This window comes from Nicotiana sylvestris, chromosome 12 (assembly GCF_000393655.2).
Source record: "Nicotiana sylvestris chromosome 12, ASM39365v2, whole genome shotgun sequence".
Lineage (NCBI taxonomy): Eukaryota > Viridiplantae > Streptophyta > Magnoliopsida > Solanales > Solanaceae > Nicotiana > Nicotiana sylvestris.
The window spans coordinates 4,782,359-4,809,358 of record NC_091068.1 but is presented as its reverse complement, the minus strand read 5'-3'; the positions used below and the strand labels follow the sequence as shown (position 1 = coordinate 4,809,358).

At 37.3% G+C, this 27,000-nt stretch overlaps 2 protein-coding genes and 1 non-coding gene across 6 annotated transcripts; 1 reads left to right on the top strand and 2 right to left on the bottom strand.

The window, feature by feature from the left end:
* Nucleotides 1-1,669: 1,669 nt before the first annotated feature.
* LOC104225334 (uncharacterized) lies at nucleotides 1,670-5,932 on the top strand. 4 transcript variants are annotated; one of them, XR_011404312.1, is made up of 3 exons: nucleotides 1,670-1,820; nucleotides 3,917-5,672; nucleotides 5,758-5,932. XR_011404312.1 is itself a non-coding variant. In XM_009777117.2 (3 exons), exon 3 carries the CDS (start codon nucleotides 4,567-4,569, stop codon nucleotides 5,581-5,583), a length of 1,017 nt encoding a protein of 338 aa, XP_009775419.1. In that variant the 5' UTR covers nucleotides 1,670-1,820; nucleotides 2,197-2,338; nucleotides 3,917-4,566; the 3' UTR covers nucleotides 5,584-5,932. The 4 variants fall into 4 exon arrangements, 3 of the variants coding, with proteins under 3 accessions (XP_009775419.1, XP_070021196.1, XP_009775412.1); XM_009777117.2 differs by adding an exon at nucleotides 2,197-2,338 and having other exon boundaries at nucleotides 3,917-5,932; XM_070165095.1 differs by adding an exon at nucleotides 2,197-3,741 and having other exon boundaries at nucleotides 3,917-5,932.
* Nucleotides 5,933-18,341: 12,409 nt separating this feature from the next.
* On the bottom strand, nucleotides 18,342-18,917 carry LOC104227642 (uncharacterized). Its single transcript, XM_009779923.1, has one exon. It carries the CDS (start codon nucleotides 18,915-18,917, stop codon nucleotides 18,342-18,344), a length of 576 nt encoding a protein of 191 aa, XP_009778225.1.
* Nucleotides 18,918-21,588: 2,671 nt separating this feature from the next.
* On the bottom strand, nucleotides 21,589-21,693 carry LOC138884426 (small nucleolar RNA R71). The gene has a single exon (XR_011404620.1). It is a non-coding gene; the product is annotated as a small nucleolar RNA R71 (small nucleolar RNA).
* Between the last annotated feature and the right edge of the window lie 5,307 nt (nucleotides 21,694-27,000).

The following is a 27,000-nucleotide window of genomic DNA, read 5'->3' as shown; positions in this document are numbered from 1 at the left end:
CCGCGGTCATTTTTGTACGGACCACACTGGTTTGTGCAGACCGCGGAGGTTGAAATCTAAGGGGTACTCTATAAATACGAGGTTTTGGGTTTTATTTGATATTTTGACCTAGAGAGCTCGATTTTTGGCGATTTTTCGAAGGTTTTTTCAAGAAATTCATCAGGGTAAGTGATTTTAACTTAGATTTGCCTAGAATACATGAATCTATCGCTAAATTCATCAATTTATTTCGTGATTTGGGATGGAATTCAGGAAGAAAATTGTGAAACCTTTCAAAAATGTAAAATGATGATTTGAAGGACCAAATGATATCAGAATTGGATAATTTTGGTATGGTTAGACTCGTGAGGGTATGAGGATTCTGAAAATGTAAATTTTACCCAATTTCGAGACATGGGCCCGAGGCTCGGGTTTTGCTAATTTCGGGATTTCTGATATTTTTTGAATGTTTTCGCTTGGGCTTTGTTCCCTTGGCATATTGTGACGTATTCGTTCTGATTTTGGATAGATTCGACGCGCGTGGAGGCCAATTCGAGGGGCAAAGGCATCGCGAGCTAGAGAATTAGCCGGTTCGAGGTGAGTAATAGTTGTAAATGATGTCCTGAGGGTTTGAAACCCCAGTTTGCACATCGTAGTGCTATATTGAGGCAAGATATGCGCTGGATGATGAGCGTGGAGTCTTTTACTACTGGGGATTGTGACTTGGTCCGTCCTGATTGGTGATTTTACCGCGTATTTGACTGGAACTGATTTGTTATCATTATGATTTAGGGTGATTGCCATATTTGGGCTTCGTGCCAACTATTTGAACCCTTCGGGGATTTTTATCACTGTTTCCCTCACTGCTTGGCTTATTATTTGAACTCAGTCTTGTTGATATCTACTGTTTTACAAACTCAGCCACTTTTACTCAGATTTGAAACTTAAATGATATTTCTACATCATGTTTTGGGCTGAGAACTACTATTTTACTAATGCCCAAGGGGCTTGTGATGATTTTTGGACTGAGTGAGGCCGATGACCATATGTGAGGATATGCTGAGTGATATGAGGCCGAGAGCCTAAGATACTTTATATGCCATGAAGTGGCTTGAGTGATGTGAGGCCGAGTGCCGAGTGATGATGCCACGAGGTGGATTGATATAGCGCTTGGGCCGTAAGGGGCCCCTCCGGAGTTTGCACATCCACAGTGAGCGCGGGTACCCATTATGATCTGAGAGTGAGCCCAAGGGGCTGATACTGTTCTAAGTGATTGAGAGTGAGCCCGAGGGGCTGATACTGTACTGAGAGTGAGCCCGAGGGGCTGATACTGTTCTGAGCGATTGATACTATGCCCGAGAGGCGGATTTGTTTTTCTGGTTTTAGCAGAGGGAATAATGGTTTGAATCGTGTGTGTGTCGTGGGGGTATATGGAGGAATATACGGTACCATTAATTTAGGAGTGATATAAGGTACAATTAATGTACAGTTAAAACAACTTATGGTATAGAATTAGTAATTAGATATACTAAATGTAATTATATCAAACCTTAAACATTGAGAGTAATATAATTTCTTGTATGGTATCGGAATATGAAAATCACAAAAGAATAGTAATATATTTTCATTTGAATATACTTTCAGTATGCATAAAGAATGTTTCTTTCTCCCTTAAACTACCTGCTAATCAAATACCTCAAATATAAAATGAATCAAACACAATTATTTATGGCCTAAAGGGAATCAAGAGAGAAAACTGAATTAGGGCTCGAATTCCGTCCACAAGCTCTCGCACTTGGCCTGTTTCTCATTGCTGCCCGCCATTGCCTTTGAACATTCAGGTTTCACAAATTTGACTTCAACATTTTAAGCTTTTGAATTTTTTTTTTTTTGAAGCCGGTGATTTTTAGTTTTTTTTTTCACTTGCTATTATCCGAATGTTAAGGTGTCCTTTGGAGGAAGTTCTTGCAAAAAATTGATAGATTTTTCGCATAACATTTCATAAACTTAAAAAAAAAACAAAGTTTTAAAAAAACAACTAGAAATTTGCTCTTTGCAAGAAGTGGTGTTGAACAAATGCCTCCTAAGTTTGGTGAAGTTTTAGGCTTCACGAAGTTGATTGGTTACTGTTTCTGGGTATATAAGGTGAGTATTTTTTCTTTCTTTAAATGTGAGTTTGAGTCTTGAAATGTAACATAATATTGCTGTTTGTTGCAGCTTGTTCTGGTAAGGAAAAAAGATGGTCTTTCTAATGCTATGTTGTTCAGTGGAGAAGCGAGGAATTTACCCAAGAGTATTCAAATCTGAAAGAAGTGAACCCGACAAAGGATGTTCAATATGTATTATATACCTCTAAAACGTAATATTTTACACATATACACAGTTTAATTTTTCGACGAAGGATGACAAGCTGACCACTCTTATAACCATGTGGCTTCGCCACTGATGTTGTTTACAAAGTTTGATGCCCATCTTTAGAAGGGAAAAAGAAATCAAATATATTAGGTGTTAGATCTGATGGGTATCTAATTGTGGGGTGGTTAATAGGGTGGTGAAGTTTATTTGCTTTAAATTTTCTGTCTTTAAGAAAGCTAAGCTTGTAGGATTTTAGCAAGATTTTGATTGTGTTGGACATCAGATTGATATGAATTGAGGTTTTCAAGGGTCAATGGGAAATAAGCACTCATACCATCAACCCCCCCCCCCTCCCCCCTATTTTTTGGTTAAGTAAAGCCACATCGTTCCTGTGCAATAAGAGAATGTCGTCTGAGATGGTCCACGTGTTACATTGGCCTCCAGATGCACCGGCTTCTAGATGTGAAAACATGATGATTGAAGTTAAACGAGGAAGAGATAGACTTAAAATCACATGTAGAGGATAACATGATAGAATGGCGCTTGCCACGTGTTACATAGGCTTCTAGATGCACCAGTTCTTAGAAGTGAATACACGATGATTGAACAAGCTAAATGAGGAAATAGACCTAAAATCACATGAAAAGAAGTTGACTCAAAAGATTTAGAAATCTCGAAGTCCAAGCAAATCTAGAAAAAGATGGAAAACAGTGGAAGTTGAAAATTCATATAGGTGATACTATCTAAATTATTAGTGCTTACTAGAAGACTCTTCGTATATTAGTGATATAACCACTAGAGAATCCCTAGTGTTATATAATCCTCAGGTCCGGAGTATTGAAATGTTATGGACCCAAACAAAGCATTTAAGATATTGATGAATTTGCACAATAGACTCAACTAGCTTAAAATTGAGGCACAATAGTAGTAGTAATAGTTGTCGTAGCTCACACTGTTCCTCTTAGCTTGATATTTCACTCTCTTTCTGTTTTGATGGGTCTGAAGAAAGCCAGAGGGAGTAGCAGTATTAACTCTTGCTAGTTTCATAGAAAGTTAGGCACAAATACAGCAGGTCTCATTTGAGAGACTGATTTTGAGCAGGAAGGGTTTGCCTTCGTCCTTAGAATTGATTAGGTATTTTTATTTTGCTCTTCAAGATGGGATATAGTTTTTTAATCTTTGGAGTTTTAGTGCCATGCTTTAACCGAGTAGCCTTTTAATTTGCGATGGTAATATGGGAGCTGTAACAGTCTTTCATTTATACAGATGTTAGATCAAACATTTCTTTTAGGCTTTGCTTTATGTTCGGAATCTAATTGACTCTTCTACGCGACTTGAAACTTTAAAATTGGAAATCCAGAAACTGGAGACTACAGAGTTCAGTCATTCAGCTGCTTGTTGGTTAATGTGGGTAATCTTGTAAAAGCTATTTCTTGAAATAAGTCGGTAATATAAAAATAAAGTAAAGAAAATACAAGTAGATAGGTCATAGTTTTTACATGGCTTCTGGTAATCTCATCAGGGGGTTGCGGTGTACTCAATCTCTTAACCGTTCTTTCTCTATCTCTTTCTCCTTTTGCAGAGAAGCCAATTTTGGTGCATTGCAAGAAGACGCACACGTGACATTGTCCAAAAGAGGCATGGTCCTAGGAGATGAGAAGGTTGGTGTGCACATGATGTTGGAGAAGCAATCCAATAAAAGGAAAAAAAATGCTGCCCCTAATGGTTGTGAAGTGAAAAAAGGTGATGTTAAAGCTGTTGAGCGTGATCTATGTTTCAAGGAAGAGAAGCTCTCTTCTGCAGGGACCAGGAAAGAAATGGATAAGGAAAAGATGGGAACTAAAGCACCCGGAGAAAGTGAAGATCGTGACATCAAGAGAAAGAAAGAAAAAGGTGACAGAAAACAGCCCGGGAAGTTCAGTAAAGATAGGAGCGAAGATGCTGTCAAAAATATTGTGAAGAAGAAAAATATATCAAAGAATGAGCAGGATACAATGCATGATGTACTTGTAGACACCAAAACAATTGCTCATAAAAGTGGAAGTGATACACATGACAGTGAAGTGGTTGAGACACTCAGCGAGGGCTCTGGTGGAAATGGTATAGCCGAGGAGAAGAGGAAGAAAAGGAAAAAGGAAAAGAGGAAAAAAGAGGATGGACGGGTAGATATTGTGACTGGAGTCAATCAAGGTGATGTTTCAACCATAGAAGAGATAGAAGATAGCAAAATAGATGATGCTAACATCAGAAAGAGGAAAAAGACAAGGACACAATTGTAAAGATCTTTCACATGAAAAGAGTGATAAAAGAGTGAGATTTACAGGTGAGGTACAGGTTTTCCCTCCATCCAGTTATCCAAGTGATGAGAAGCATGAAATTAATAAAGAAAAATTACTGTACGGCAAATGGTTCACAAAAGAAGAAGATGAAATTGTCAAAGACGCTGTTTATAGATACATCGAGGTACATAACTTGGGCAGAGACGGGTTGCCAAAAGTGTTGGACTCTAAATCTATCCCTGAATTAAGGGGCTGCTGGAAAAAGATAGGGAAGGCTATACCATACAGGCCTTATATAGCAGTTTATAAACGTGCACAACGTTTGTTTAGAATGGGTGAGAAGGGTAAATGGACTGAAGAAAAGTATGAGATGGTACGAAAGTTCTATGGAGAACATGGGCCCAAGTGGAAGATCTTGGCTGATGAACTTGAGAAAGATAGGGTACATGTGGGAAATGCATGGCATAGGATAAAACTGGACAATCTCAAAAAAGGAAATTGGGCTCAGGAGGAGATCCAGACTTTGTTTGATTTGCTAAACGCTAATCTGCAACTGAAGCTTTTTGAAGAGAAGAAATCTAAGCATGGGATGTTACGGGATAATATTTGCTGGAGTGAAATTAGTGACAAATTGTCCACCAGGATTGCTCTAAATTGCTGCAACAAATGGTACAGACAATTAACATCACCGATGGTGGCTGCAGGTGAATGGGCAGATACTGATGACTATCGCCTAATTGATGCCCTTTTTGAACTGGATGCAAGCTGCATAGAGGACGTGGATTGGGACAATCTTCTTGACCACAGAAGTGGAGAGTTGTGTCGAAAAAGATGGAACCAAATGGTTCGTCAGCTAAGTCAACATGAAAATAAGTCATTTGCCGTACAAGTAGAAGTTCTAGCTAAGAGATACCGCCCGGATTTGGTTGGAGCGAGGGAGGCTTGGGATAGAAAACCAGTTGGCCCATGATATGCCCATCATTCAGCACGGACATTCACATTTCTGTAGAGTAGATGCTCAAGGAACATGTATTCTGAGGCAGGTCAAGGTATCAGTAGGTGCGATATTCTGTACCCTTTACTTAGCAATCAGTTTGAAGCTAGCTTAGACATATTTTTTTAAAAATTATTCAACTTTATATAGGTCAAATCGACTACATCGAGTGCAGGCAGTCTGTACAGATCAGTCACTGAATGAACTGTTGTTGTCTACAAACTTCTGCCGCTCTTTTTTCCTCTTTTTTGTTTGTTGTTGTCAAGAAAAGGTCTATCAACTGAGCTGCAAAGTGAATCACTTTACTTTGATTAGCTGTACATGAGATACGGTCTTATAATCAAGATTGATAAATGACTTGTACTCCTGGTTTTATATGACCCTCTTTCCTTTTAAGTTTGTTTTAGAAAAACGTTACCTTTACTATATTTGAAAATCCTTTATTTTAACTTCTCATTTTTCCCTTAATGAATGTGCCTATAGTCATTAAAAAATCATCGTTGTTTAAGAGTACAAGTTTTAAGGTTACTTTAGGTATGTGCCAAAAGTCTTTCTTTTTTAAACTCCGTATTGTCATATAAATAAATAAAATAGAGGGAGTACTTTGTTAGGATTTGATATCTATAACGCTATTCATTCCCAATGATAGAACGAGGCTACTACAACCTGATCCACTTGATCATCGCAATTCTTATTCTTAAGGAGGCAAAAAATGTGATGTATCGTGATAACAAAACACTATGAGTTCAAATGATATCTTCATAAACTTGAGTATATTTGTGACATATTTGGAGTATATACTTATCCTGCTATAAACAAATGTCACACTACATGGGTAAAAGAATAAAGACTTGGGAGTTGCAGTGGCAAAAGATAGATAGACGTTGGCATTGAACTGAGTTTTACAGCTTGTTTGGATGGTTGTTACTCATTGTATCGTATTGTATTGTTATCTCAAAATAATGTTTGTTTTGATTGTTTAATTAAAATTGGTTGTATTGTATTATTAAATTCATTGTTCCGGAACAATGAAAAGTCCTATTTTTTGAAACAACCGATTTGGTATGGTGGGATTGTTTCCTATTTTTCTTTCCTATTATGCCCTATCTTATTACTCCATGGTTCTACTTTGTCTTCGTCCCTTTTTTTTTTCTAGAACTTCCGCCGCTTTCAATTCCTACGTAAAATTGCTAATTTTGTTAGAATTTGTATGAATTTAACTGCGTAATCTATTTATAAGACATATTTGGTGATAAATTAGTAGAAAGAGATTTTCTTAAATTATATTTATGCGTAATTATTGATAAATTTAATATTTAAACAATTGAGGGTATTTTAGTAAACTTATCTGTTACAGACTTATAATACAGTATGATTCAGTCAAACCAAACAGTAAAATATTATTTAACAGCAGCAAACAATACGATCTATCCAAACGTTGTATTTATAAAAACGATACAATACAATACAATATAACACAATACGTTATAAAACGATGGGTAACAACCATCCAAACAAGTTGTTAAATTAAAAGGAACTCCAAAAAGACTGGTTTAGAGCCCGGGGGGGGGGGGGCATTGACTTCGAAAAGGATTGGGAGCATTGTTTGAGTTGTTGCGTTAGGACAATACAACTACGAGAACCAGTCGTCCTAACGCGAACAAGCGCCACTCAACTGCGTAAATTAAGTCCGTCATAGAAGTTCAAGGAAGTAAGCTTGAATTGATTCTTGAATTGTTGCAAGTCTTCTGAGGATATTCATTTCAGTGTGTGTGTGGGGGTGGGGGGTGGGGAGGTGGGTTATATATCTTAAGTTCTTAACCACTGTATATTTGTTTGCTTCGTCTTTTTACGAATAACAAATATCCATTTCGCTCATTTGGACCGGTTTATGCTCTTGGAGGTAGTGCTGTATTCTGGCCCGGGCCTTCGTGGGCCAAACGTGTCGGGCTTTGTGGGTCTGGGCTTCGTGGGCCTGGGCTCTGGCGGTCCCGGGCCTCGTGGGCTCAATGGGTGGAACCGGCCCGTGACGGGCCTAAGCCCACATGGTCCTGTGCTTAACGGGCCGAGCTCGTGGGCTTCGCGGGCCTAGCGGGTTTTTTATTTTTATTTTTTTTAAGGCAATTTCTTGTAGTATCATGTATATATTAAATATATATATATAGTATATATGTAGATCTAATTATTAAAGTGCTTGACGAAAAAGAAAATAACAAAACAATAGTAAAACACTAAATTGTCATGCATAATATATTGTCTTGTAGTATATATATTGTATCTTATGTATATATATTCTCTTATATATTTTCTTGTAGTATATATATTGTATCTTATGTATATATATTCGCATAATATATTGTCTTGTAGTATATATATTGTATCTTATGTATATATATTCTCTTATATATTTTCTTGTAGTATATATATTGTATCTTATGTATATATATTCGCATAATATATTTTCTTGTAGTATATATATTGTATCTTATGTATATATATTCTCTTATATATTTTCTTGTAGTATATATATTGTATCTTATGTATATATATTCGCATAATATATTTTCTTGTAGTATATTATATTGTATCTTATGTATATATATTCTCTTATATATTTTCTTGTAGTATATATATTGTATATTATGTATATATTGTAGCATAATATATTTTCTTGTAGTATATTATATTGTATCTTATGTATATATATTCTCTTATATATTTTCTTGTAGTATATATATTGTATCTTATGTATATATATTCGCATAATATATTTTCTTGTAGTATATATATTGTATCTTATGTATATATATTCGCATAATATATTGTCTTGTAGTATATATATTGTATCTTATGTATATATATTCTCTAATATATTTTCTTGTAGTATATATATTGTATCTTATGTATATATATTCGCATAATATATTGTCTTGTAGTATATATATTGTATCTTATGTATATATATTCTCTTATATATTTTCTTGTAGTATATATATTGTATATTATGTATATATATTCGCATAATATATTGTCTTGTAGTATATATATTGTATCTTATGTATATATATTCGCATAATATATTGTCTTGTAGTATATATATTGTATCTTATGTATATATTGTAGCTTATAAATAATTCTAAGTAAAGACAAAGAAATATTGCGAAAAGATATTCAAGGGTAGAAGCAATAAATTTTATTACCAAAAATGACATATCTTTCTTAGTCATCCTTCCCCCAATGGAATGAGCACAATAAGGTACTAATACCACCATTAGAAGGAAAAAAAACTAAGGAAGATGTGCCAAAATACAAGTTACATATTAGTCTATGTATTATCTCTAACAAATATCATAAATCCTTCAAGGTTCGGAGGAGGTTGCGTTGGTGGTGGTGGAAAAGAAGCTTGTTCATCACCACTTCCAGGCGAAGCCGAATCCTCCGCAAGTTCCGCTATCATTTCTTCATAAGCTTCATCTATCGCCGGTTGTGCTTCTGCAATTCCAAAGTTTCTTCTTTCCGAGCGGATCCAATCTCTAAACAGTACTGATTTTTCCAAGCTATCCCTCATAGACGCTCTATGATCACCTATTTGCAGTCTTGCTTGACTGAAAGCGCTCTCTGATGCAACAGTTGAAGCTTGAATTGATAAAATATCCCGAGCCATCCTTGCAAGAACAGGAAAATGTTTTTCCCTTGCCTTCCACCATTCCAAAAGATCAAAAGAGCCGTCTGGATTCTCCTTTTCAAGTCCCTGAGACAAATAAACTTGAAGCTCATTTAGATGTGAAGTTTCATCATAATTTTCACCTTGAGACCCCCTGAACTCCGTCCAAGATTTAAGAGCTTTTAAGCCCGCAACTCTTTTAGACGATTGTGAGCTAGACGAAGTAGGGGTTGGAATAGTTGGCCTAGCATGCTCTAAGGCAAGTTGATAAGCATTATAAACTGTTTGAGCATTAATTTTAATTGAAGCTTTTGCATCTGCAAGTGTAGCAATTTCCTCATTTGAAAGATCTAAAGCCTTATAAATATTTGAATACCAAAAATGAGGACCTCCCAATTTCATTGTAGGATTTAGCATTGCAGCAAGACCATAAATAGGAGGGATAGGAAAAAAATATTTTTTAAACTTTTGTTTCATTTCATTTATAGCAAGTTCATAAATGTCCCCACCCTCACCAAATTCAACAAACAAATCAGATAGTGCTGCAATATAAACTAAACAGTTTGAAATAGTAGGATAATATTGCCCAGAAAATGCATTTGTAGCAATTTGAAAATGTTCTAAAAAATCTAAAAGAATTTTAACATTCGTCCAATCTTGAGTAGTAAGCATTTCATCATCATCCTCACCACCTACCCGAGAATTAAACGTTGCATTAATTGGGTTTCTATATTCATATGCTACTACTAAACTTTCGTACATACAATTCCATCTAGTCGGGCAAGGTTTAGGAACCTTTCTTTCTCTAAGGCCATATTCATCACATTTTTTAAAATACTCTCTAAGTCTACTTCTACGGTTTGAATAAAAAAGCCAATTAAGAGTCATTCTAACCTTTTCAATTTCTATGTTTAATATTCGCATACCATCACCGACAATTAAATGATAAATATGACAAATACATCTAACATGGAAAATATTAGTAAATGCAGGATTTAGTGTTGTTGTAAGCATGCCTATAGCACTAGTGTTACTAGAAGCATTATCCATTGAAATTGCCATTATTTTATCGCTAAAGCAAAAATATCTACAAATATCTGCAACAGTGTTAGCTATAAACTTACCTGTGTGACGCGAATTAATTATTCTATATGCAATTATGCGTTTTTGCATTATCCATTCCTCATCTATCCAATGACTTGTAACAGTTAGATAATCACAATCATTACCACTTCTACCAATATCAGTAGTAATAGAAATCCGATTAGGTATATGAGTAAATAAATACCGCAAATATTGTTCATATTCATGTTTGAATTTATAAATATCACTCTTAACTGTTGCGCGAGGCCAACCTTTATAAGTAGGATTAAAAACTCTTCTAATATAATGAACCCAATTAGGATTAGATGCAAAAGTATAAGGTAAGCACATAACAGTAATCATCTTTGCTAATTCTTCACGATCTCTATTTGGATCGTAATATAAAATACCTCCGGTGACAGTGTTAATTCCTGGTTGAACTAGATTTGAACCTGTACTAGGGTTAACCGCAGAATCTACACTTGTCCCCTCTAGTTGCGCTTTCATTTGAAAAAATCTAGCCTTATCTCTAGGGTGTGTTTTTATGTGCCTAGTCAAACTACCCGTGCCGCTACGGTCTCCAGTATATTTATGCACCATTAATTTCCCACAAGTTTTACACTTAGCCTTATTTTGTTCTCTTACTTGAGTAAAAAAATTCCAAACTAATGATGTTTCTAGGCGTTTAGCAGGTTCTCTATTAAAAGTAGGAGTTTCTACAGGTGGGTCGACCGGTGCATCAGTTGGGTTATTAAGAGGACTAGTAGGTGTATCATCTAAATCCGGTGCTTGGGTTTCATCATCATCCTCATTTTCCTCATTATTTTCTAAGATGGTTTCATTAGGATAAAGAGCATTCATAATTTCATCATCTAATCTTTCACCTGGTGCAACATTATGGTAAAATTCACTATCGGTAAATTGAAAACAAGGGTGATCACTATCAAGAATTACGGAAGGAGGAGGACGTCTAGGTTGGCGACTACTTTCAACTTGCTTATCTTTTCTAGGTCGGGGAGCCGGGGGAAGGGTAGTTGGTTGGCCACTACTTTCACCGGTTTTATCTTTTCCTTTACCAAACATTTTTTTCAAAGTAAATGCCATATTAATTATAATTATGCAAACTAAACCACACAAAAATATATTCTAAAAACGTAAGAGTTGAAACGAGTTTACCGGATTGCCGAACAACTTCTTGAAAATTGAAAATCGTTGAACACTTGAAAACTTCAATTCAACAACTTCACAATTTTTCACGAAATTTCAACAATAAATTAAGTAATTGTAGTAGAGAGATTGAGAGATATTGATGAATTGGTGAATAAAAATGAAAGAATGAGGGGGTATTTATAGTTGAGAAATGGGGAAAAGTGTAATTATATAAAGTTTGGGGGCCAAATGGCCATTTTTTAAACTTAAAAACGGTCATATTTTCAGCCCAAACGGCTAGATTTTAAATATGGCCGTTGGAGAATTTTAATTTTTTTTTAAAAAAAATAGCCGTTGGGCCCGCCAGGACCGGCCCAGGCCCGTCTGACGGTCCCGGGCTCGTGGACTAAAACTACAAGACCGGCCCGTCACGGGCTTCTCAGGACCACCAGGACCGGCCCACCAGGCCCACCAGGTCCGTTAGGACCGCGGGCCCGGTCCGGTTCAGGCCCGACCCACCAAGCAGCCTTACTTGGAGGACAAAAGGACATAAAAATAATAAGTGTCCAACATATCCCTCTGTTATAATATTATTACTAGTAAAAAAGAATTCATTACTAAAACAAATCATACTCCTTCCGGTTCAAAATAAGTAATTTTTGGGTGTTTTCACACATATTAAGAAATTCACCTTTTAACATTAATTAACAATGAAATTGACCATATTAATCTTTATTATCTCTTCACATAAACACTCCTAACACATACTCCAACAATATTTACTCCAAGGGCAATGTAGGAAAAAAAATAATTAATTCATTCTTGAAATATGGAAAAATTACTTATTTTGGACCACAAAAACAACCCAAAAAATTACTTATTTTGGACCAAAAAAAAATTCAAAAAATCACTTATCGTGGACCAGAGGGAGTATTAGATTTTAGTGATCATCATGCATCATGCAATCAGGGAAAGCCAAATGCAATTGGCTGTTGTTTACTATTAGGCATGTGAATAGGCATGTAAATATTACTCTCTCGGTCTCATATTATGTGTCATGTTTCTTTTTTACACGTTCCTTAAAAAATATTAATTAGAAAAGGGATTGGAACTATTTTATCCTTATTTATGTCTTAAGATATAATCTCTCTTCATTGAATATTTATTCTATTTATGTGTTATCTCCATCTTCAAGAACAATTATTACTAAGGGTAAAAAAAGGAAAAAAATAATTAATTTTGTCTTGAACTTCTAAAATGATAAATAATTTGTGATAACTATTTTTAGTAACCACAACTGTTAATATGAGGCGGAGGGAGTATTAGATATGGTAAATATATTGTATTATAGAGTTTGTATTATATTAGGATCTTCTTACCATGCTTTTATGAATTCCTTAATCAGAGTTGGACAAACTTGTATATATATTCTCTTTGATATCAATAGAAGAGGCAAGTTTTCCCTTTCTCTCTTCGAAACTCAGTCCACATTTTGGCATAATATCAGAGCCCTTTAATTGATATACTTATGGTCGGAGACATTGATAAAGAAAGCGGCGTTGCCGACAGGAGTAATATTGGCGATGGGACTAGCTAAGGGAAGACAATCTCTCCATGCGATATAATATCTAGTGACATTGTGACAATCCTGGGATATTGATACCACATATACAATTGAAGGGAGAAAATTATGATGGGTGGACTAGGTCCATGAGGGCTGCCTTTTGGGCAAGGAAGAAGTTTGGTTTTATAGATGGGACGATCAGGAGACCGAATGAACAGTCTCCGTATCTTAAGATTAGTGGACCATCAATTCGTTGTTAGTTTCTTAGACCTGAAAAGCAATTGAACCCACTCTGCGTTCGACCATGCCACAATTCTAGTTCATCGTCTTTTGGTGTTTTAAGGCCATAAAACATGAATTTAGGATGATTTTCAATTTTCGATGTGCTAATATGTCCATAACATATTCATGAATTTGGTTGAAATGGCTCCGAAGCGCCTAAAATTTTGTGGGGCCATTAGAAACTACCCAATGAATAATAGTCATTGCTTCACCATGAATATTCCTCATTTTTAGTGTTTTAGGGCCATAAAACAGGAATTCAGGATGGTTTTTGATTTTCATCCGCTAATATCCATGCCATCTTTATGAATTCGGGCAACGGGCTCTGAATCGCCTAATTTTGGGAGGCCATTAGAAACGACCTAGTAAACAATAATAATTGATTCGCCGTGATTGTTTCTCGTTTTTTTCTTCTTTTGCATTTAAGGACCATAAAATAGGAATTCAGGACCATTTTCAATATTTTGTGTGCTAATGTCCACGCCATCTTCATGAATTCGGACGTCGAACTTCGAATCACCTAATATTTTGTGGGACCATAAAAACGATATAATGAATAATAATCTTAGCTTCACCATAACAATTCTTTCTTTTTTGGCGTTTTAGGGTCATAAAATAGGAAGTTAGGATGATTTTCGATATTTTGTGTGCTAACGTCCACGCTATATTCATGAATTCGGACGATGGGTTCTGAATCGCCTAAAAAATTATGGGCCCATCAGAAACAACCTAATAAATAATTGACATGATTTTTTCATGACCAATTCCTTACTTTTTGGCATTTTAGGTCCATAAAATAGGAATTTAATTTCTAACATTTTGTGTGCTAATGTCCAAGCCATCTTCATGAATTCAGGCGATGGACTTTGAATTGCCTAAATTTTGCGGATCAATCAGAAACGACCTAATGAATAATAGACATGGTTTTTTCATGATTGTTCCACATTTTTTGACGTTTTTGGGCCATAAAATAGGAATTTAGATAATTTTCAACATATCGTGTGCTACAAACAACGAGAAACGGTCATGACGAAGAGGTATGTATAAATCAAATTATACAGAGGTCCAAATGACCCTCCATTATAGATTGGTTTGGAGCTCCATTAAGACCAAGAGCTAAAAATGAGACAATTTGTTTAACGGTATGTATAAATCAAATTATACACAGGATAAAATAAAATAATTTGATACAGTAAAAATAATTTTACCCTCCAAAAAAGAAGGAAGAAGAGGAGGAGAAAGGATATACTCCGTCCTTTTATTGTTAGCTATCCACTTTTGACTTTGCACTCCCTTCAAGAAAAATATAAATGAAGTATGTATTTTACAATTTTTCCCATAATAATGATAATATTTTCAAAAGTCTTGGAAAATGAGTAGCTAATGATTATGGTAAAACAGAAAAAAAAGATTATTTTTCTCTTAATTTAATATAGTGGACAAGTAAAAATGAAAAAGTAAATATTTTTATTTTATTAAAGACAATCACCCAGGTTTTCATCACCTGGAGTGTTGGGAGGTTTGGTGAGACCCCTACTATATCTATTCCCACAAAAAAAAGATTACATACAATGGAGGGGGACATGGACCTTACCTTCTGAGAAAACGATATGAAAGGCAAGGTAATGAAAATATATCTACCTCTCATATCTATAAAAGAATGTACATCAACTCACAAAAAAATTGGCTTTATCGTACCTAATTCTAAAATAAGGTAGTTGCCATTTATCCAGCTGGAAAGGTCCTTTAGCATTTCCTGGGAGCTGCTGGAAAGTATAGTAATAGCCACTGATCCCATTTTTTGCTGCATTTTTTTGCGAAAGTATCAGCCACTTAGTTTTCTTCTCTGAAGCAGTGTGCAATGTTAACTTCAACATGGTTCCTGATCCTAGTCATATCTTCAATCAGGCCTTTTAAATGAAGGTTGTCGATGTTTTTTGGCAATGAGCATATTGGCTACTATTTGCTAGTCAATCTCCACTCTCCAGATAGAAGTCATTATACCCCTGTTGTATACATCATTGAACTCCTACTTTAGCGGCCATTGCTTCAGTGCTATTGTTGGTGTTGCTTTGAATTGGCAAGGAGAATTCCATTGTTAGATCACCTTCTTCATTTCTAACAATGCCTCCGATTCCAGCTCTTCCCGTTTCTTTTAAATAACTTCCATCAGTATTGATTTTAATCCTTTCACTGGGGGTTTTTGCCATGTTACTTGATGCACTATTGGAGTGGGGTTCCAAAGCTCTACCTTTTCACAGAACATAGACTATGGACATGTAACTTTGTATTTGGGGAAGGCCATACTTAAAGCTGCTTGGATAGTCCACATTACTTGATGCTCCATTTTCCTCGGTTGAAAATTCTTTTGCCCGCCATATCTACATGCAGTCCAACTTTTTCATATTTCCCAGTTATACCTAATGGTTCTGCTAGAAGAGTGAACTTGTGGATATTGTTCTTAGGATTCTCGTCCCACCAATTTTTGAGAACTCTTCTAACTGGCCAGGTTTCATATTTGATGCCCATAGGAGCTCTGAATCTATTCCAGAGAAATTTGGCTGCATCCCCCTCAATGAAGACATGTTGAATGGTGTCCTCTTAAGGAGTCTGACAATACCTGTATCTAGAAACAATTTTATTACCAAATTTAGCAATAATTTCATCAAAAGGAAGCTTACCAAGGTACAATCTCCAAGAAAGGAAAGAGATTTTGAAAGGTATGCAATTAAGCCAAATCTTGTTTAAAGCTTCATTCTTCTACTTCCTGCTTCTAATATTCTGCCAAGCACTCTTGTTAGTGTAGTGACCGCTAGATTTAATATCCCAAATGGCATAGTCATCCTTGTTAGAATATCCTAGAGCAATGTCTCTAATTAGTAGAGCTGTGTGGTCATCATAGTCAACTTCGTCATATCCCAACCCTCCTCTGTAATGAATTCCCTCACAATGGTGTTCTTGCTCTTTCTCCTATGGGGAAATAGATCTGCTAGAGCACCTCCCGACCAGTTATTTCACCAAAAGCTACAAGTGCCTTTGTTAACTTTCCAATATATACAACTTTCCACTTTGCTCCTTATTTGAGTCATATGTTTCCATGCATGCGAATTTCCCGATGTCCATTTCTTAGCCATTGGATGTGATTTGATGCAATATTTAGCTCTAAGGTAAGATGACCTTAAGGAATCTACAGTTCTAAATCTCCACCATCTTTTCATGGAAAGAGTATTGCTGATGTCTTCCATGGATCTAACACCAATTCCTCCCTCATCCTTAGAGAAGCAAAGATTTCTCTAAGAGCTCCAATGATACTTTCTCATATCACCTGCAGAACCCCAGAAAAAGTTAGCAAAATACATTTCAATCAATTTTTAAGTGTCCTTTGGGGGACTCATAGTAGATAGAGTATAAATCGGAAGGGATTGGAGAACACTTTTTATGAGGACCATACGTCCCCCACAAGTCAAAGGTAGAAGTCAAAAGCCTACCTTGCTACCCATTCAATCTCTTAGCAATTTTGTCCACCATAGGATCGAAGTAGGAAAGTTTCTTTCTCCCTACATATAATAGGCAACCAAGGTAGTTGAAGGGAAAATATTTATTCATGAATCCAGTAGCTTCCCTCATTCTATTGATTCCGTGGGCTCTTGCTTTAGGGTCATTGAGAACGAAGCTCTTTTCTTTGTTTACTTTTTGCCCGGAAGCTTTCTCATATTTGCTAATTTGCTTCATGATCAGTCTTATAGACTTACTATTACCCCTACTAAAGATTACTATATCATCCGCATAGGCAAAGTGATTGATTTTTGGGCCCCTTTGGTTCATGTAAAAAGGAGTAAAATCAGGATTGGAAAGAAGCTTGTTGAGAGACCTAGTTAACATTTCTACCGTAATGATAAACAATGAGAGATATAAAGGGTCTCCTTGTTTAAGTCCTTGTGAAGAGGTAAATAAGCTCTTCCTGGAGCCATTGATCACTATAGAGTACCACACATCCGATATCAATCTCCATATAATATCAATCCATTGTTCCGCAAAACCAAACCTTCTCAGCATTGAGGCTAAGAATAACCAAGATAATCTGTCGTAAGCCTTGGCTATGTCTAGCTTTATGATAATATTTCCCCCTCTGTTTTCCTTGCCAATACCTTGTATGATTTCTTCAGCAAGCATGATGTTCTCTGTTATGAGTCTGCCCTTCATAAAACCATTCTGAATGTTTGATATAATCCTTAGAAGGAAACGATTTAGTCTGGTTGCCAACACCTTAGAGATGATTTTGGTTGTGCAATTCGTCAGACTAATGTGCCTAAGTTTAGAGAAGTTGGTTGGAGACTCCACTTTTGGTATAAGAACCAAACATGAATGAGAGTAGAACTTAGTAAGCTTTTTGCCGTTAAAAACTTCCCGAACAAAGGCTATGATGTCTTCTTTGATAATCTCCCAACAACTTTGAAAGAAAACCCCATTGAAGCCATCTGTACCAACTGCACTATTGGCATTCAGACTGAACACAACATCTTTGATGTCACTCATTGATGGATTAGCAATCAAGGACTCATTCTCCTCAGCCGAAATGCATTCTAGGAGTTGATCATTCATGACTGGATCCTCCATGCCAAAAAGACTTTCAAAATGTTTTATGGTAGCCTTTGCAATCTTCTTCTTTTTTCCCTAAGCATACTGTGAAAATATATAGTGTTGTAGTCTCCTTCCTGGAACCATTTTATATGTGATTTTTGCCTTAAAATTTCTTTCCTGTACTCCAAGCCATTTAACGTACTCCGCATGAGCTTTATTTAATTCTTTCCTACTGTTTTCAGTGTTTATATGAAGGTCGAGTTCTTCAAGTTGTTGCACTTTTGCTTCCTAATTGTTGAACTAGTTGTAGATGTCTCCTAAGCTTTCCCTGGACCGCTGTCCTAGCCTTTTACTAAGGGACTATAGTTTGCATTTCAATCTCCACATAGCATTACCTGTGACCTGTGTGCTTCAATTATTCTGGACTACCTCTAAAAAATCTGGTTGTTGCACCCAGATATTAAGGAACATGAAGTATTTAATCACTTCCTGCTGCTCACTGTGACGTTTCATAAAGAGAGATCGATGATCCGATCCAGTCCTTACTAAATGCGTAATATAATTGTTTTGAAACTTTTGCGTCCATTCATCATTAACTATAATACTATCGAGCCTTTTCCAAATTCTTTTGTTGGTTCTTCGATTGTTGCACCAAGTAAACCTAGGTCCAAAATAGCCTAAGTCCACAAGACCACAATATTCCATAGTAGCAGTGAAATCAACGCTTCTATGAGCTCGATGAGGTCTGCCCCCCAGCTTCTCTTCTGAGTCCATGATTACATTAAAATCTCCTCCAATGCACCATGGGCCAGCAATGTCATTGCTAATGTCTTCAATATTAGCCCAAAAATCCTTTCTCTCTCTGGCAGTACACTTGGCATATACTGCAGTAATATGGATATCGCTCCTATCTTTGTCTTTGATACGTAAAGTGAGTTGTTGATCCTCGTTTGCAGCTATGTCCGCCTGACAATTCCAGAAAACCATATTTGGCCATTGGTATTTGCTAGGCAGTGTTGAAAGCCCAAGAAATTTTTGTAGCTCTCAATCTTTCCACTATTAATGAAAGGTTCAAAGATAGTAACAAAGTCATTTTTATTGATGCTGATCAATCTTTTTAATATGTGAATAGCCTTTTTGGACCTTACCCCTCTAATATTCTAGAAAATTGCACTAATCATGAAAAACTATAGGTTTGAAATCCTTATTTTAGCTCCTTTGCTCTGTGGAACAGGAGTGTTCTTCTCTATGACTCTTTTCCCTCTTCCTCTTTGTTTGCTTCTTCCTCTACCATTAGGTAACCAATTAGCATTATCAGTATCATCATTTTGAGTATTCCCTGAGTTTCCTGCATTTCCTCTTTCTTTATCTTTTTTTGGTTATGTATGTACTTCATAGAGCTGCTATAAGTTTACTCATTCCTCCAAATTTCTCTGCTTATCACAACTAGAAGTATTGTTACAACATAAGTCCACAACCAATTGGATCGGTGGTGATTTTTTGAGCTCTGTGTCAATACTACTTGTTTGAAAGTTTTGAAGTCTATGTTACTTCTCCCCTGTCTCAAATGTATCTGATAATATGCTATAATTGCGTATTTTAGTCGCTTATTACACTCTAATTTACTGCACTTTAATTGAGTTTGAGCTTTAATCACTAGTGTTTTGCACTAAATATGTGTTTTATGCCTTGTAGGAGTGATTCCGATCTATGTAGGCGTTATGGAATGAACTCAAGTAATTTGGAGCTTTGGAGTCTGAGTAAAAGCCCAAGGATTAAGCCGGGATCGTGTTCGGAGATCAATGGATGATAGTTAAGAACGAAATGAAGAATCGAGCGGGCATACGGTGTATTGTCTAGAAAAATGCACATAACGTTTTGCTCAGAACTCCGTTTGGGCTTCACAATATATCGTTAGAAAGCTAATTGAAAGGGCTACAACTTTCATGTTTGTATTTTCACAAATTCTCACTACCGTGCTGCATGGAATGCCGCAGGTTGCGGCGAAACAGTGTAAAAACTGGCATGACAAGAAAAATGCAAGGCTGCGATAATCTCCACTAGTGCGGTGCAGGGTGCGGCGCGCCTGTACAAATTTCACAGAGCCAAAGTCCTATTTCGCTCATGAAAGGGTGTTTCGTTTAGGCCCGACCCTACTTGGTATAAATACATATAAAATGCTATTTTGAGGACTTTTGACAGAGCTTAGACCTGGAGACGCCACTTTGGAGGAAAAATACACACAAGAAACATCGGGAGCAAGAACATCTCAGATTTCTTCATCTTTTCTAGTATTTTCAATTATTCAAACCTTATGCAATTGTTTTCTAGTATTATGAGTGGCTAAAAACCCATCCTTCTGGGGTTGTGATTTAGCTATGAATATTGTTGTTTAATGTTGACTTAACCTCGATTATAATTCACTAATATATGGTTGTTTTTTCAATTCTGTGATTAATTGCTTAATTTTCTGGCCAACAGTTAGGTTGTATTTACTATCTATGCTATGCTTGGGAAAACCGTGTTTAGATTAGAGAAGAATTGAAGAGAGCATGATCTTAACCCTTAGGGGGGAGGGGGGCGGATTTGTGGTTAAGATAGGAATATACCTAGTCACTGTGCTTAATTAAATATTGTAATCTTAATGCGTTCTTAATAGATTGATTCCATTGGAATATAGGCGTTAATCTATTTTGAATAGGCGAGTAGTACTTCGGGAGAAGGCTATGAGAGAAATTATCGATTAATTAGTAACCATGAGTGAATTGTATGAGAGGAAGAGTTAACTAGAACACAATAGGATTGGTGAATCGATCACAACCCTGGAATAGTTGTCTCTATTGAATACATAACAATCCTTCTACTGCTTGATAATTTAGTTATTACTTAGAATTGTAGTTTAGCATAATTAAACTCTTGAACTCAAATTTAGCTTGATGTAATAATAATAATGGTGTGTTAGTGAGTAGTTGATATAAGTCTCTGTGGGTTCGACACTCGATTTATTATTTTATTAGGGAGCAACAAATTTTTGGCGCCGTTGCTGGGGACTTGAATATTAAGTACTTTCTAGTTTTTACTTTAATTGGTTATTTCGTCGAGTCTAACGTTACTTGACTGTTGCTCGGATCTGAGGAAATTTGGTTGAATGCGTAGGGTTAGAAGCCAGGACCGACTTCAAGGCTTTGACCCTGAACCTGAGAGAACATTTCACAGGAGGTTGAGGGAAGCAAGGGGCACGAATAATATTCAAGCACTTATTCAATTTCCTGTGGACATGGCAGAGGAGCATCACATGGCTGTTCAAGAGGTGGCGATGCCCAGCATTGCTAATGTCACCTCCAGTATTGTGAAGCCCAGGATCATTGGGTACTTTGAGCTTAAACAAAACATGATCCAACTACTTCATGCAAATGGGCAATTTATGGGTCTTCCACACGAGGATCCACAACAACATATCCTGAACTTCTTGGAGATTAGTGACACTTATATCACTAACGGAGTCACTCCAGACTATGTGAGGCTCACACATTTTCCATTCTCACTGTTGGGAGAAGAAAAACAATGGCTGAAGGCAGAACCAGCTAATTCTATTACCTCATGGAATGATTTGGCAAGGAAATTTCTGACAAGGTTCTTCCCTTCAGGCAAAACTGCAAAGATCAGAAGTGAGATAGTTGCCTTCAAACAGAAAGCGGGAGAGTCTTTATACTCAGCTTGGGAGAGGTTCAAGGGGCTAATCAGAGACTGTCTTCATCACAATCAGATAAGAGAAGTATTAGCTCACACTTTCATAGAAGGTTTACATCTTGAAACAAAGATTGTGGTAGATGCTGCAGCTGGAGGTCAAGTGTTGGAGAAAATCTTTGATGAGATATATGCATTATTGAACAAATTCTCCAAAAGCAATCTGGATTGGCAAGGAGAGATGGGCATACACACTGTGCAAAAGTCTGTAGGAGTTCTTGAGTTAGATGTCATCTCAGCATTATCAGCGCAGATTTCTACACTGACCAACCAAGTCAATCGGATGACCTTGATTATCAACAAGCAACAAGCACAACAGGTACAACAGGTTCAAGTGTTTTGTGAAATATGTGGAGAGGGTCACACGAGCGACATATGCCCCGCTAACCCATAATTTGTCTGCTTTGTGGGTAATTCAAATAGGGGCCAAACAAACCAATATGGAAATACTTACAATCCCAACTGGAGGAACCACCCAAACTTCTCTTGGGGTGGAAACCAAGGTACTCAGAATCAATACAGGCCTTAAGCACCTCAACAACAATATAGACCACCTCAGGTTGAACAACAAATGAGTCCAACAAGTCACCTTGAAGACATGTTGAAAAAAGTGATGGCTGAACAACAAACCCTCTCTCAGAAAGTGATGACTGAACATCAAGCCCTCTCTCAAAAATTTATGGCTGAGCAGCAAGCCCAAGCCGCAACAATGAGAAATTTGGAGCGCCAAATGGGACAGCTTGCCAGTGCTCAAAATACTAGACCATCTGGAGCTCTTCCAAATGATACTGAAGCTAATCCTAGGGCATCCCTTAATACCGTATCGTTGAGAAATGAGAGACAACTAGAAGAAGTTCAGTCTAAAAAGAGGAAACATGTGCCTTTTAATGAGAGGACAACCGCTATAGAATCAACATCAGAAAAATCTAAGGAGTCAAAAAAGCCAGCTGGAGAGGCAGTGGCTGAGAAACCCCCACCATTGGTTGTAAGGCCACCACCTCCGTTCCCTCAAAGATTGTAGAAATTAAGGGATAACGCCGCATATAAAAAGTTTCTTGATATTTTGAAGCAGGTGCAAATTAATATTCCATTGGTTGACATCTTACAAGAAGTACCCAAATATGCAAATTACATCAAGGACATAGTGGGGAATAAAAGGAGGCTGACCGGGTTCGAAACTGTGGCACTCACTGAGGAGTGCAGTTCAAGAATTTAAGGCAAGTTACCTCAGAAATTGAAGGATCCAGGTAGTTTCACTATCCAAATCACGATTGGTAAACATGTTGTTGGGCGAGCTTTATGTGATCTTGGAGCGAGCATCAATTTGATGCCACTATATGTGTTCAGACAGTTGGGATTGGGTGAGCCACGTCCCACAATAGTTATCTTACAGTTGGCGGATCGCTCCCTTGCTTATCCTGAAAGAGTGATTGAAGATGTGTTAGTTCAAGTGGGTTCTTTCATATTCCCTGCTGATTTCATTATCTTGGACTACGAGCCTGATTAGGAAGTCCCATTTATTATGGGGCGTCCACTCTCAGCCACGGGCCGAGCTATTATGGATGTTTGTGAAGGAAAGATGACGATGAGAGTAGGTGATCAAGTGGAAGTATTTAATGTTTATAAAGCACTCAGGTTGCCAGCCCACTATGAAGAGCTATCCATGATTTTTGTGGTGGAAAGCGATGCTACATCGTTAGTGCCTTATATGAGCCCTATAGATCCTCTTTAACGAGCTTTGATTGGGGATGAATAAGATAGTGAAGATGAAATAATGGGAGAGATTGAGCAAGTCCTTGATATGTCCTGCAATTATGTCCATGGGTTTGGAAAATTTGAGGAGTTGGACAGACCTATAACTCAGACCCCTCCTAAGTCATCTATTGAATAAGCCCCAAAACTAGAACTTAAGCCTCTACCAGCGCACCTGCGTTACACTTATTTGGGGAACTCTGAGACATTGCCCGTAATTATCTCCTCCAGCTTGACTAACACTTAAGAAGAAAAATTTCTTAGAGTACTCTGCGAGCATAAAAAGGCTATTGGGTGGACTATTGCTGACATCAAGGAAATTAGTCCATCGTTTTGCATGCATAAAATCTTTTTGGAGGACGGACATTGCCCTAGTGTGGAGCTGTAAAGAACAGTAAATCCCATTATGAAAGAGGTGGTGAAAAAGGAAGTAATCAAGTTGCTCGATGCAGGTATCATTTTTACTATTTCTGACAGCAACTAGGTAAGCCCAGTTCAATGTATGCCCAAAAAGGGAGGAATGACTGTGATTGAGAATGAGAAGAATAAGCTAATTCCTACTCGCACTGTTACGGGGTGGAGAGTCTGCATTAATTATAGACGGCTCAACAAAACAACCCGCAATGACCACTTCCCACTTCCATTCATTGACCAAATGCTAGACAGATTAGTCGGGCATGAATATTATTGCTTCCTTGATGGTTATTCGGGATACAATCAGATTATCATATGCCCAGAGGATCAGGAGAAGACCACTTTTACTTGTCCTTATGGTACTTTTGCCTTCAAACGAATGTTGTTTGGTCTCTGTAATGCACCAGCCACTTTCCAGAGGTGCATGATGGCTATTTTCACCGACATGGTGGAAAAATTCGTGGAAGTATTTATGGATGATTTTTCAGTTTTTGGGTCTTCTTATGATGATTGCTTGAGGAATTTAAGCAAGGTGCTGGCCCGTTGTGAAGAAACAAATCTGGTACTAAATTGGGAAAAGTGACATTTTATGATACAAGAAGGCATCGTGTTGGGTCATAGAGTATCTAGGAGCGGCATTGAAGTTGATAAGGCGAAGGTGGAGGCAGTTGAAAAATTACCTCCACCTATTTCAGTGAAGGGTGTCCGGAGTTTCTTGGGACACGCGGGTTTCTATCGACGCTTTATTAAAGATTTTTCTAAAATTGCTACTCCTTTGTCCAGGTTGCTTGAAAAAGATGTAACTTTCAACTTTGATGAAGCCTGCCTCAAGGCATTTGAAGAACTCAAAAAGAAGTTGGTGTCTGCTCCCATTATTGTGGCACCCGATTGGTCCTTACCATTTGAACTTATGTGTGATGCAAGTGACCATGCTATTAGGGCAGTGCTAGGCCAAAGGAAGGACAAGGTGTTTTATTCCATCTACTATGCGAGTAAAACTGTTGATGATACACAGCTGAATTACACCACCTCTGATAAGGAGTTGTTAGTTGTTATGTGGGCCTTTGAAAATTTTTGGGCATACTTGGTGGGAACGAAGGTCATAGTCCATACCGATCATGTAATAATCAGGTATCTGTTTATAAATCTAAGGCTAGATTGATGCGTTGGATTTTGTTGCTGCAAGAATTTGATGTAGAAATACAAGATCGAAGGGGGACAGAGAACCAAGTAGTTGACCATCTATCAAGGCTGGAAAATCATGATCACGTGGAGGAGGGTGGCCAAATTAAAGAAGTATTTCTTGATGAGCAACTTTTTGCTATCATCCAAGACCCTCCCCCATGGTACGCAGACTATGTGAATTATCTTGTGAGTGGGGTGCTTCCTCCTGAAATCCAATTTGAAGCTAAAAAGAGATTTTTACATGATGTGAACTTTTACTATTGGGATGAGCCATATTTGTACAAACAATATGCTGATCAGTTGATGAGGAGATACATTCCAGAAAATGAGGTGGAATTAGTGTTGTACGACTGTCACGCTTCACCTTATGGGGGCCATCATGGAGGAGATAGAACAACTGCAAAGGTACTACAATCCGGTCTCTTTTGGCCAACTTTGTTCAAGGATGCCCATGCATTTGTTAAGAACTGTGACCAATGTCAGAGAATAGGAACAATCACAAGGAGGCATGAGATGACTTTGAATAACATCCTAGAGGTTGAGATTTTTGATGTGTGGGGGATAGATTTTATAGGACCATTCCCATCGTCCAGAGGAAATAAATACATTTTACTAGCAGTTGACTACGTGTCGAAATAGGTAGAGGCAATTGACTTGCCAATAAATGATGCCATGGTGGTAGCTGCGTTTGTGAAAAAGAATATATTTTCGAGATTTGAGACTCCATATGCCTTATTTAGTGATGAGGGGACTCATTTCTGCAATCGGTTGTTGAATAATATTCTAGCTAAATATGGAGTCCGCTATAGAGTTGCTACAACATATCATCCTCAAACAAGTGGGCAAGCTGAGGTGTCGAACAGAGAAATAAAGCAAATCTTAGAGAAGATGGTTAGTGCGAATAGAAAGGATTGGGCTACGAAGTTAGATGATGCCTTGTGGGCGTATAGAACAACATACAAAACACCAATTGGGGCGTCGCCTTCTAAGCTTGTTTATGGGAAGGCTTGTCACTTGCCTGTTGAACTTGAACACAAAGCGTATTGGGCCATTAAGAAGTTGAACATGGACCTTGACGCCACGGGTGAGAAAAGACTCTTGCAGTTGCATGAATTAGATGAGTTCAGGCTGCACTCTTACGAAAATGCTAATCTATATAAAGAGAAGACTAAAATATGGCATGACAAGCGTATCAAGCCACGTCACTTCGAGCCAGGCCAACATGTATTATTGTTCAATTCTAGGCTAATGTTATTTCCTGGAAAGTTAAAATCGAGATGGTCAGGCCCTTTTAAGGTAGTGAGAGTCACTCCTTATGATGCAATTGAGCTGCGAGCTTTAAATGGTGAAAGAAAATTTTTGGTGAACGGACATAGAGTTAAGCACTATTGGGGAGGAATAATTGATCGTGAGAAGACTCAAGTTGTACTCGCTGATGAGTAAGCGAGGCCATGCGTCGTGCCGCGACATTAAATCAGGCGCTTGTTGGGAGGCAACCCATCTTTACCGTGTTCTTTTAATTTTCTTTTTTTTCTTATTATTGTTGTAGTATTTGTTTTTGTTTTGTAGGATTATAAACATATGAGTCCAAGTCATTGGAAGAGTGCAAAAGCGAGTTAAATGTTGAGGACTAAGTGTGAGGTGCCCACACGAAGGACTATCCCTAGGGGAAGTCTGAGTACTCGTGAGCCGCTATTGCTTCGGCCTTTGGCCTTTCAGGGAGTTTCTTGTCCACCCTTGTTATTGTTTTGCTTTATTTGTGCATTGAGGACACTGCAGTCTTTTAAGTGTGGGGTGGGAGAATTCTCTAGATGATTAGTAGGATGTAGAATTGTGTAGTATTTTAGTAGCTCAAAAAAGTTAAAATCGAAAAAATAGAAAATTGGACTTTTCTCGATGATGGATCTCCTAGACAGTTTTCTTGAGGGATTTAAGTCTAAAGAAAAAGGACAAAAAAAGATTTTCTTTGTAT

What these genes read in the sequence shown, in the direction of transcription:
- LOC104225334 (XM_009777110.2), top strand. Translation starts at nt 4,567, where the DNA reads ATGATGCTAACATCAGAAAGAGGAAAAAGACAAGGACACAATTGTAAA.
- LOC104227642 (XM_009779923.1), bottom strand. Translation starts at nt 18,917, where the DNA reads ATGGTTTTCTGGAATTGTCAGGCGGACATAGCTGCAAACGAGGATCAA.